The sequence below is a fragment of the Rhopalosiphum maidis genome, chromosome 3 (genome assembly GCF_003676215.2).
Source record: "Rhopalosiphum maidis isolate BTI-1 chromosome 3, ASM367621v3, whole genome shotgun sequence".
Classification (NCBI taxonomy): domain Eukaryota; kingdom Metazoa; phylum Arthropoda; class Insecta; order Hemiptera; family Aphididae; genus Rhopalosiphum; species Rhopalosiphum maidis.
This window is the reverse complement of record NC_040879.1, coordinates 2,249,861-2,263,572: the sequence shown is the minus strand read 5'-3', so window position 1 is coordinate 2,263,572 and position 13,712 is coordinate 2,249,861. Positions and strand designations below refer to the sequence as shown.

The 13,712-nt window shown below is 26.4% G+C and overlaps 1 protein-coding gene across 1 annotated transcript; it reads left to right on the top strand.

The window, feature by feature from the left end:
* The first annotated feature begins 431 nt into the window (after window positions 1-431).
* LOC113559867 lies at window positions 432-12,678 on the top strand. Its single transcript, XM_026965650.1, has 5 exons — window positions 432-1,012; window positions 1,069-1,255; window positions 1,747-1,872; window positions 8,698-8,760; window positions 11,775-12,678. Exons 2-5 carry the CDS (start codon window positions 1,132-1,134, stop codon window positions 12,614-12,616), a joined length of 1,155 nt encoding a protein of 384 aa, XP_026821451.1. The 5' UTR covers window positions 432-1,012; window positions 1,069-1,131; the 3' UTR covers window positions 12,617-12,678.
* Window positions 12,679-13,712: the final 1,034 nt, after the last annotated feature.

Below are 13,712 nucleotides of genomic sequence, written 5' to 3'. Positions count from 1 at the left end.
ATATATTTAAACAAACTAGTAGTTGTATTCTCTAATCTATTATTATTATAATAATTTAAAATAATGCTAAAATTAAATTTTTTATTTTTTACTGACTTTTATTTCTGACTTTTTGATTATTTGAACTAATTTCAATATCACTAATTTTAATATCACTGTAAATGCTTAATTTAATATTTATAATAACTACGATTTTAATTAAATACATTTTTTATACAATTGATTTGCGCTTATGGGTTATTTATTTTTGCACTTTTGGGTTGCGTTTGGGTCAAATTTTGCGCTTATGGACTATAGCCTTTAAGTTATTAAACACTTAAGACTATGGTCTAATCAAAAATTAATACAAGTCAAAAATTATAATATTGTTATGTAATGAATCTTAAGCTTAGGTAAATACTTATAATTATATTTATAATATTAATTACAGTAATAAATAATATCTAGGGTTCGGGACTTGTTGCACTTAAAATCATCAAAGTATGCTTAAAAATATGACGTTTATTATAATTATACAAATAAAAATTTTAAAATTAGATAGGTAAAACACTGTACATTTTAATGCGACTCAATTTTCAAGCTCAATTGATCCCCCACTTAGTCTATTTGGAATTATTACTATCATACCTAAAAGATCTACTAGTTTTGTTTTTTAGTAACGGTTATCACTGTATATCAGTTATTGGTAACACTTATGTGCACCCTTAACATGTGACACCACCGTAAACCTGTCACCAGACCAAGGATGCTGACTGCCCCATTATAGCATAGTACCACTCCCTAGCTCAGTAGCCGCCTTTACATAAAAACACTATTACACAGCGCTGTTCAACGTGTTTGCGCCCTCTTCGCTTGTATTCAAAGATTATAGTGACAGCTCGGTCGTTGTTCATCGTCTGCTATTTAACCAGAATTCGAAAATACCGGTATCACAGTTGGCTGTAGTCAAATCACATTTTTTCTTGCAGTTGTTTGACGTACAACCATCGCTTACTGTTAACCTATACTCTAAGTAGGTATACCTTATCATACTATTTTTTATAATTATTGACATTTATAATTTTACAGGCAAAAAATATTACTTAAATCGTTAAATTATAAAAATACCTAAGTACCTAATAAATCAAATTCATGGCACTAACCAAGATGGAAAAATATCAATTAGTTAATCCAGTTGACTATAGAATTGTCGTTGACGACATGCAACAACCAGTTTTAAATGAAAATGGTGATCTCGTTGTGATGAACAACAAAAGTGAGTATTGTTTAAAAATTAACTTTTTCTAGAAATGTATAAATATACTATCCGTTATGTACATATAGAGTTGGTGTATATAAGCTTAGTTTAATTATTTTATATGGTGTATTAAGATATTAATTATTAAATTTTATTTTGGATCAAAATAAAATAAATAGTTTATTAACTTACTAATTATTGTATTATGCGTAAACTTGATTTATTTCAAGTATAATATTAAATTTTAAAATATTCAAATAGGTTAATACATAGGTATATATTGTTTTTTGAACATTTTCAGTTAACAAACATTTAATTAGGTACCTACTTATGAAATTTCATTGAAGCCGTTCGAAATTACTTTTCCCGGGCCGTACTATAGAGCTAGTCCAACCCTGGGTACCTATAGTTAAAATGTTAATACTCGTTGAAGCTTCTTGTTTAAATAAAAAATATTATTTTTCACACCTAACTGCCAAATAAAAAAATTATTCATCGAACATTTTTAGGCAAAAATTGTGTGGCAGTTCCTAATTCTGAAGACGTATTAAAAATGTTTGATCTCGGGTGTCATGAAAACTATGAATCAACTCCTGGGTTGCCGAAAGATTCACCTGAAGCAATTATCATGATAGGTAAATATTTTTTTATATTATTATAATATGCGCATCTAAATGTTTATCCGTTTCATAATATGATTTGCGAAAACCTTATTATGCGAAGTGAGTAATGAGTTTTTGTGGATCCCCTTCCACTTGCCTGTTGTTCTACAATTCACGATCATAAATATGTTATTGACATCAGGTTGACGGTACACCATAATATTATTATTGACATTCGTGGATGACTTATCATTATGACAAATGCAAATTCTTGTCATATAATAGAGTGAAAAAAATACATAGTATGCTTCTTCTTAATATGTTTATATTGAATGTACCTATTTCGATTAAAAAATACTTGTATAAAAATACACAATTTTTTATTATTATATTCTCCTATAGTTTTATAATATCTCATAACTGACATTAAAATTACATACCTAAATCAATATTTTTACTTTCAAAATAATGAATAATATTTTTTTAATTGAAATCACAGTACAACAAATATACACATTTATTAATAATTCATTAAGTATAAAGCACAAAAACCTTTAATTTCAAATCCAATTTTATTCATTTAATTTTAAATTAATTATAAAGTATACACATTATGCTTAATAAAATTATCTATGTGAATATACTTATTTAGTCTTTAGTTTTGATATTTTGTTTGAATCGACTTAGTATTAGATAAACCATTTTTAAACACTGCAAAATTACGATATTTATTTAAAAAATGTATATGATTTATACATATATTGTTGTATTGTATTTTACTTATATAGTATTTATGTTCAATATAATGCTAAATGGTTCATATAAAATCAAACAGATTTTTAAAGAACATCACCTTTTTACAACATAAAGATTTTATCAATCCAATATTAAATAAATAATAACTAGAGCTTGGATGTTGTTACATTAACCAAAATTGCTATAGCAAGACTTGGAGATTTAAAAGCTTTAAACACAGACAAATTAAAATAAATATGAGCTCATACATACACATATATACACTAGAACAAGACAATTTTTATTGAATTTGTTTAAAAATGTATTTAATATTTTTATTATCAATTTTTTCTTTTTAAATAATTATATTTATTTCTCCAATATCAATGTTATTAAATAAAAAAAAATAACTGATAGGTCGATAAAAGGGATTATCATCTGTGGCACGGAGCGCTAGGCCAATCACATGAAAGTTGCACAATATTTATACATTCATAAAATATATTACATAATATGTACCTATAGGATTTTTAATTTTTAAATTGCATTTATATGAAAATTTTTCCTCTGATAAGTAAAAACCGTATAATATGCAAAATTCATAGTTGCATACATACATACAAAATGTAAAATCTTATACTATTATAAATATTATAAGTAATATGAGTTTTTAATTAATTTAATAACAACATCAACATATGTCCAATTGCATTTGTAAAAATTATCATAATATCTATATCTATGTATAGCAATTTTTTAATTTAATTTTAATAAATATAAAGATACTTGAAATATGTACAGTTTTGATATGTAAGGATCAACATTCACTAATATAAAGAAATTATTATTGTTATTTAGTAAGTTATAATATAAAATAAGTGACCCATCAAGATGTATATGATAAACTAAATTACTCTTTCACTATATTTATCACACTATTAAATATTATGACTATTATTTAAACAAATTATTTAAAAATTATGTTCAAGTCTCCATATGCTCATATTAATTATAAAATATTTGTTTCTGTGTGAATAATGTTGTGAAGTATAACTGCAAGTCATTAAAAAATTATATCAATATAGAGGTTACTAATTGTTCACAAAATATAGGTATATACTATTTTGCTATTTTTATTATTATTACACTATTAAATGTGACTAATGTTTAAACAAATTAGTAGAAAAAAATAATAAGCATTCATTAACTCGAAATAGAGGCTTTGTATGAATAACCTTATAAAATAAAATTGCGAGACATTAAAAAGTTATAAATTCTTTAATTTTATTAACACCGATTAACAACAAACTATTTGTACAATTATAAAATAAGTAAATTATTTAATTCTATAATTATTCACGAGTCATGACTAGAACCTGGATTTATATTCTGTTAAAATGTTTGAAATATGATGTTTATATGCAGCTAAAATTGATGAAATATTCCCAAAAATATTTTTAATATTCTCAAAATATTTTGAAAAATATTAATAATACTAATTGATTACTAATTAATAAAAATTAATGACATTACAATATTACATGAAAGCATATTTTGATACTTTTTTGTGCATGAAAATCCGCGCTCTAGTCATGAGTCAGGAATTAAAGTAAAATAATGTTAGCAAATTTAAATATCTTAGTGCTAAAATGTTATAAGTTGTATCACTTTTCATTAAAATACAAATGTATCTTCAAACATTACATTATTAATATGGGGAATATAATTTAATGAAAAAAAAATGATGCCACATTTGCAGTCTTTGGTACTATGACTTTTAGAGTAATTAGACATTTATCATACATTTCAATACATATTAAGTAGTTATGAAAAAGCTAATTTCAAATTTTAAGTCTTAAATAGGTACAAATATACTGAATATAGAGAAAATACTGCAGAGATTTACTAACCTAAAATAATATATCACATTGGGTCCATTACTAGTTGGCCTCTCTACATATTATTCACAGTTAAATTGTACATAAATTATCATATTTGTTTATTCTACTATTCTAACACAGATTGTAAATATTCTTTATAAATAAAAAAAAGTTATATTAAAAATAATCACATTTTAATTTTTGAAGGTCTTTTTTAAAAAAAATATGGGAAAGTCTATCTCAATAGACTTAACAACAAATTCAAATTCTGTTTTCAGATTCTTAGCATTTCACTAGATAATCGGTACGTTTGTCAAAAAACACGTCTAAGTTTCTGCGTTTCACGTGTGTTAAACAAAAAACAAAAACGGTTTATTATTGAATCTCTTTAAGAAATAAAATTAGCACATGATAAATAAAAAATCTGTAATTGGTAATAATATTAAACGATAATACAGTTATACATTTTGTACTGACTACTGTACACTGTAATAAATTGATAACTCGATACCCAGATTATTAAAATCGTACAACGGAAGTACTTTCGACTGTTGACATAAATGCACACCAATACTCAGATGTTTATAACTCTTTCAATTACTTGTATTAATATGTAATTAATATACATATAATTAATTTTTACAGATCACCTGTAAAAATTAATTAAAAATTAAACTGCGCTCGAATTATTTCAAAAATATTGGTTTCATTTAAATTTCAAAAGTTATCCCTCAAACCTCCCATCTTAATAATTAAAAAAAATATTTAACGTGAACTTAATTTTGATTATATGATTCGAATAGGTTCCACATGGGTAATTTTTTCTAGTTTAAAATATATATCATGCTGAAATCTACTGTCACATGACATTTCGTACAATAATTAGGGTTACCATTAGTACTCTTATGAGCTCTTAAAATTTTTGTACTCTCACTTTTTTATATTGGCAACAATGTACTCTTTTTTCCATTTCTATTTAATTCCGAAGATACCGAAATGCCACAAGTCGTAATAAACTTGTAAGCTAATCTAATAAAGTAATAACATAAATATAAATTTAATCGGCACGGGCGTTATCGATGTTATCGTCGTTTTTCTCCGAAATGTCTACGGTAATACGATATACATCATACATGTGACATATTGTATGATCGTTTTTTGAAAATTGGAATTAGTCCGTGTTAGTATTTGCTACTATGTACTAGTGTCTAGTACTATACATTTTAGTTCGTTAACTTCACGTCTTCACGCTTACGCATCAAGCTAAATTGTGTTCATCAAAAATGTCTCGCCGAAAATGTAAATTTAATGAAAAATTAATAAAAGAATACCCTATGTTTAAAAAAACAGAAAATGAACACGAGGCTTTTTGTAAAATTTGTTGTATAATTGTTTCCTTAGCCAATAAAGGCAAAGCTGATTTAATACAACATTTGTCTTCGTCTAAACATTTAAAAAATATTCAATCAACTAGCGGTTCAAAATCTGTGAATACGTTTTTTATAACACAGAATACAAAAATCGAAGAAAAAATATTAGCAGTTGAAGCCACACTTGCCTTTCATACGGTAAGACATCACCATAGCTATAAATCTTGTGATTGTTCCACTAAATTATATCGTCTTATGTTTTGCGGTTCAGAGGTAGCATCTAAAATATCTTCTGCTAGAACTAAAACTGAAGCTATTGTTAATAATGTCTTAGCCCCACATTCATTAAAAGAAGTTTTAAAAATCATTAATGATAACAATATTTCATTTATTTGAGTTTGTACAGATGGGTCTAACCATGGTGCTGTGAAAATTTTTCCTATTTTAATTCAATATTTTGATAAAAATTTTGGGATTAAACATAATTTAATTGAACTTAAGTCATTACCAAATGAAACTAGTGAAACAATCTGTAATTTATTGATAGAGAGTTTAGAAAACATGAATTTACTTTCGAAGTGTATAGCCTTTTCTGAAGATAATTGTAACACCAATTTCGGTGGTGTAGAAAGACGAGGAACAAATAATGTTTTTTATCGTCTCCAACAGTATATTAAAAAACCAATTATTGGAATCGGATGCCCTGCTCATATTCTAAATAACTGTGTTCAGCATGCAATTGATAGCTTACCGATAGATATAGAGTCTATTATATTAAAAATATATAATTATTTTTCAATTTATACAGTACGTACAGAAGCATTAAAAGAATTTTGTATTTTTGTTGATGTTGAGTACAAAAAACTTTTATTTCATTCAAAAACAAGATGGTTATCATTATTTCCGGCTATTAATAGATTGTTACAAATATATCCAGCACTTCAGTCATATTTTTTGTCACAAAATCAAATACCGATTGCAATTAAATCATTTTTTGAAAATCCATTAAATGAAAGTTATTTATGGTTTATTCATTCACTAATGTATGTATTTCATTCAAAAATTGAAATAATGGAAAAAGAGAATAATTCGATTTGGGAGATTTCGTCAATTTTGTTGTCTGTAGAAAATGCTTTACACGAACGAAAACAACAAGAATTTTTACCCTTAAAAGTAAAAGAAATATTTAAAAATAATTATAATCAATCAGGTGTATCTAATTTAAAAAAAGAAATGTTAAATTTTTATGATCATGGTTTGTGTTATTTGAAAAAATGGACAGTCAATTTTGATCAATTTAATTGTTTAAAATGGATGTCTTTAAACACCAAACCTTTATGGACTGATATAGAAAATAGCATTGTATTTTTAAACAATTATGATCTACAATTAAACGATTGTTTATTATTTGATCAATCTCAAAACTTAAATTTGTTTTTTTCGCAAATGGAAAAAAATGAAGACTTTTCATCATTATTATCAGATAAAAAGTGGGTGAAATATTTTGAACAAAGAAGCTATGATACATCTTCAGAACTATTAAAAATATGCACGTTCTACTTCGCCATACCTGCTCAAAATGCCAATGTCGAGAGAATATTTAGTCTTATGAAAGCACAATGGACTGATGACAGAAATAGACTTCTACCCGATTCTGTAAAAAATTTGTTGATGACACAATACAATTTTAAGCATTTTGACTGTACTCAGTTTTATGATTATTGTATTAAAGACAAATGTTTGCTATCAAAAATACGAAGCACTAATAAATATTAAATTCTTAAACATATATATTAATCAAATACCCGTGTGGCGTGTACCTAATTAAAATTATAAATAAAAACTAATTTTTAACCAAATATATCATAGATATATGATAATATTATGTATTTCAGTATTAACTATTAAGTATTTCACACATAATTTAGTATATAAAATGTCTTGTTAATTAAATAAATATCAACTATGAAATTAGAGTTTTTATATTATCTTTATGGCTTTATATATTACGTACTCTTTTCCTAAAGACACAATGTGGTAACCCTAACAATAATAAGCTTTACAACAACTATTTTGAATGGTATTATGTAATTGTTTTTTTCTGTGCAGACATTCTCATACCAATATCAGTACATGTTTAATTTATATTAGCATTTTTGTAAAAATTATTTTAATGATAAGAAGTAAATTATATTGATAATAATTTTGTACCTACTTGTTTTCTTAGATAAAAACATATATCTAATTGAATAAATATTTAAAATGTTAAATTACGGTCACAGGTACTGTATTTTTGTGCTATCTTCTTACCTATTCAAAATGGATAGCTAATAGCTACACCAAGTTTATGTTTCGCAATATTAGTTATCGTAGTATAATGACAAGATAGTTTTATTTTACATAATAACGATTTAGACTGAAAATTAAATTGAGAACTACTCGATTTCATTATAAAACGGATAATTGTATTAAATTCATATACTTCATATACTTCAAGATCTCTGATCAGAAAATCAGAGATAAAAGGCACATGCCAAATGTTACTTATTAGTGTATTTTTAATGTTGGTTGTCACTAATTAGCATATTTATTGTATAAATTATTAAACATTATTAAATACTACCATATCACTGCTCAACCGCTATACTTTTACTACAGTAACAGTTACCTACACTATACGTAATGCTGGTCTAAAATAACATAAGCTCTATGGATATATTAAGTCCAATTGCTTACTGCAGATTAATAAACTACTAATTTGTCAATATTGATACATAAAAAGTTATGATATTGGCATAAACATAATTTCGATATTTTCGATTTTTAATAAACACAAAAACAATATTTTTAAAATATTTTTGTTTTGATTTTAGAACCTGTGATGCCCAGTCAAAGTTCTTCAAAATCATATTGCACCGACAAGGAAAAGACATTCGGTATGTATACATTATGTACAATATATAATATTATACTTTATCAAAAAACATTTGTTATTTCAAAAACTATTACCAGTACCTATACTAATACCTATTACAGTCTATAATTTGAAAATATTTAATATTTCAAGCGGAGCGATTTTCCTATGATGTGACTATTTTTTATGTGTACCTATAAAAAAATTAAAATAGAATTTTTAAAATCTTTAAAATAGAAAAATTTTTTTATTTTAAATTTTGAGGATAGTTTTTGCCGTTTTGGTAATAAATTAGATCTAGTTGATACTTTGGAAGAGTTGAGTTTAAAATGTCCAGTATTTTTCAAAATAAGCCTCTGAAGGTTAAAAATTGACAACATTCAATATTTATACTTAAAATAATAATTGCTCATCGAACAGTTTTATTATAAGTTCATGGCGAAAAATTTTCTTCAAACGTTTTTATTTAGAACTTTCTATTGCCTATGCCTGACGATATTAAAACTAATTTTCGGTATTACTTCAATACTGATTTGAAACGGTATACAAACCTGAAAGACACGGTATACCAAAATACCAAAATAGTACGATACATCAAAATGATAAATAAAATCTACTGAGTAACGATATATTTTACTAAAATATTATTTCACACTATATAGAATCTATATTATTGTTAATAGAAAACAGCAAGAAATAAAATGCACTAATAATTATTGTATACTTCAAATTAAGTTATATTTTTAATGCAGTTTTCTTGCAATATACTTTGTTTCAATTTTTTTTTTTTAATAATCAATACATATTAAAACAAGTATATTTTTTAAACTGTCTTCACCTGTCACAAAATCTATAGATTAGATATAAGACAACATGTATTTTTTATCTATATTATTAAAGCTACACTACTACAATACAGTTTTAATCTTTAAAAGTAATCAATTTGGAGTAAAGAAACCCACCTATACGGTATGTACACAAGTTCTATTAATGTTAACTTGACAATTATTTATTTTAAATTTGCTTAATATTACATTAAATTACTATAAAGATATACCAATTCAAAATTACACTTTGTAGTCAAAAATGAACATGATAAAGATGAACCTTCAAATAAGAGATCTGATAATTATCTAAAGCCAGTCAATCAATATATTCAATTATTACCGGTTATTCCGTGTCACTATTGTAACTTCAAAAAAAACTAAACTTATTAACACAAAGAAATGTGTTTTGCTTACAGAGTAGATATATAAAGAGTTCACTGTAAATCATCCAACTCGCAAGCAAATAAAATTAATAAGAAAGTTTATATAAATATTTATATATATATATATATATTAATCATAATAATTTGATTTACTTATGATAAATTCAATAAGAAAATAAAAAAAAAAAATCAAATTAATATAATATAATGTTACGTCTTGCGAAAAAATTATAATTAAAAAAATAAAATAAAGTAATTTGTTGAGGCGCGTTATGTATCACTAAATCAGTTAGAAACGAATTTGATATTCATAGACAAAAATAATAACTCTTCAACATGTTCCGGAGACAATGAGAATCGGTGATCAGTAATGACATTGCCAGCACATTTAACAATCTGTTTACTGGGTACACTTGTAACTTGAATATACTAGCATTTAATAGCTAAATTTGCCAATATTGGAAATTCTGAATGGAATGTTTTCCACCATTGTAAGAGATTACAATTCAAACAAATACGTCTTGATAATTATAAATACTTATCAAGTTCTATTAGGTTCAAATTCTGCATAGTATTTGTTTGTGTATACATGTGTGTTTGAAAGGATTCCCAAAAATGCAGTCAATCCTAAATTATTGTAAACATTTAGTCAAAAACAGTTAAACATATTTTATTTATTATTTCAATAATCATTATACTAACCTCCAATATTTGTGTTTGTATCGTGATCTTCAACTTTCACTTGGTGTCCAATATCGTATGATATAACGTATGATTAAATCCTTTTATGACAATTCAATATAATGACTTCTATATCTTGGATTTAGAAAACTTATTTTTTTAAATTGATCTTGCTTGATTGTACATAACGTTTAAAAAATGGTGTTTTGATAGCTCTTTTTATGTAATCTTTTGAGTATATATTGTATATAAATAAATCAAGGTTTTTTACAGTATACTTTATATCAAAATAATTTCAAAAGACCCTACTTCAGCAGTTCAGCCCTACAAAATTGCCTAGTAATCAGCCTAAAAGACCTCCACTCAGAAACGTTTTTCGTACCTATACAACGATTTCTCATTAAATTCAATTTAACACATACATTAATAATGACTTAATCCTCAAAGTATAAGTATAAACTCGACATCTACTGTATAGCAGAGCAGTTACTCCCTCTTTTAATATAATTTTAAGTCGTTACAAAACACCACTTTAAAAAATAAAAATATATAATGACACAATTATTAAGATTTTTACTTTTTTAATGACACACATTTTTATTTTCTTATTCCAGATCTAAATATTTTACCGTATGGCGTTTACTTCGATGTTTTAAAATTTAATTTAAAAAAAGTAATTTATTAGTTGTAATTGTAAATAATTAAAATTTTAATGAACTTCAGTGGGTGGTCTGAAAAATGTTGGTTTACTACACCGATTATCGTCTACACGTTAAACATATACTAATACTTGTAACTAATAAACTTTTGTTTGAAATTAATTTTAATAGATCGAAGTAATCCGTAAAATATTCTGCTTTAGAATAAAGAATTAACAATGTATATATTGTCATTAAAAAAGTTGAAAACTTAAAAAAAAAACCATTAAGATAATAAAAAATATCATGCTTAAAATTATGTTAAAAGAATATCATTAGTTTTTGAATTAATTAATGTTGTTTGTTAGAAGAATCATCCAGTATTTATTATACCGGTTATTACCGATATAATCACCAACCATTAAAAATAATTAAATTAAAATTAAGGAAGCGTTGTCCATAATGCTCTTAGCATCAACTATCTACTATACAAAATGTGTATTCCAGACACTAATCAACAGCTGTGGATCACGAGATATTCAACGAAGAGGGATATCGAAGCGACCTGGAAGATGCTGGAGCTAGTGGCTTCTAAAAAATACCAGGATATGTTCAACAACCCAAAAGTGGCTAAGAATCAGGTGTGGAAAAATATATACGAGGATCTATTGTTGAACGGGTACAGAGTCGCGAAAACGGTGATCGATGGAGGCGTCAAGTGTTGTCAGAAATGGCGCAACCTAGAGAAGAAGTACAAAAAATATATCATGAACAAGGCGAACCAAAAGTGTTTGAAACCCAAATGCCCGCCTCTGTACTTCGAGCAAATGGACGAAATTCTTAAGGAGTCGGAGAAGTACTCGAAGTCCGTGATAATCAGGGATGACATGGCCGAACCCGACACGTTGGGCACTGACAGTATTCATCTCACGAGCGACTCGAACACGGCACTGAACGTTATAACCTGCCCGTGCAGCCCGGGCGACGACCACTCTTACGTGGTCAATAGTTCCGGTCACGATTCTAAGTGCATCAAAGTAAAACCAATGATAATCAAGCGCTCGACCCTCAATGATGGTGATAATGATAGTGATGACCGAGGTGGTCACGTGGACGTCGGTTTGCCGTGTTCGTCGTCGTCATCCCGTCAACATCGTCGCGTCCAACGATCAGCCGCAATGGAACATATACTGCAACAGTTGATCCACATGCACAAGGATATGATGGCCATGTTCGATGAGCACTTCACCAGGATGGAGGACCTGATAGAGGAAAACGTGGCACAGAGCAAGCGGCTGGCCGACATCATGAGTCAGTTTTCGCAGGCTGATGACCGACCGGGACAATGAAAAGAAAAATTAGTTATACTAATCGCAATTGTATTTTTATTTATTTTTGTCCTTGGAATTGTAATTAATGGACTTATTAATATTACATTACAAACTTCACAATTTAAAAAATGGTTGTTAATTAATTTATTGCCTTATTGGTCATGTTCATGTATAATAACATTTAAGTAAAAAAAAAGAAAAAGAGGAGTACAACTGGGGAATGTAACGGTTAATCCTCGAGGAATTCAATAGATCGTATGTTATAAATCTATAAACAAAACGCCATTAACCTATACATATATTATATTATAATACAATAATAAATAATATTATACATTCGATGTTTCCCAAGTCCCGTATCACCCTTAATATCTCCGTAGAAAATTAATTTACCAAGTTAAAGTTTTTGAATTTCGAAGAACAATAATTTTGTTATATAGCAAAACACAAAATGCATGATTTAATCGATTTCCCGAACGCTGGTTTTTTTATGAAAATTTGTAAATATCTAATTGTTAATGAAGCTTTTAGTTAAGATTAAAAATTTCAATTTTTGATAACCGTTATTTTATATGTCAATTCATTTAATTAAAAAAAAAAAATAATAATAAAATGTTCACTTGTTATTTGTATCTATGATGTATATTCTCAGATATACCCTAGTTGTAGTGGCGAAGTCCCACACCAAAAAAAAAAAAATAAATAATAATTTGACCACCCTATACCTATAGGCCTGACCAGGCCCCCCACATCATATTTTTGGCCCGGGTACACAAATAAATCCGGGCCCCTCTTAAATAACAATTTATTTTTCGACATGAATATACCTTAAATATTAGTTTTAAAAATAAATTATAGGAGTAGGTAGGTATAATTAAAGAATAAAATATCAACAAATTTGTAGGTATCTTTTATAAATTGAAGACATGTATAATGTAATATAATGTACAAACTAAAAATGTATTTAATTTTTTTAACAAAAAACATGAAAAAAAGAAGTTATAAAAAAATTGAAAATAAAATAGTATAATTAATATAACTTATAACAATTTTAAAATTTCTATACTAACTAAATTTTTCTTTTCTTGCTTTTTTTTGAGCAAAGTTGTGTATA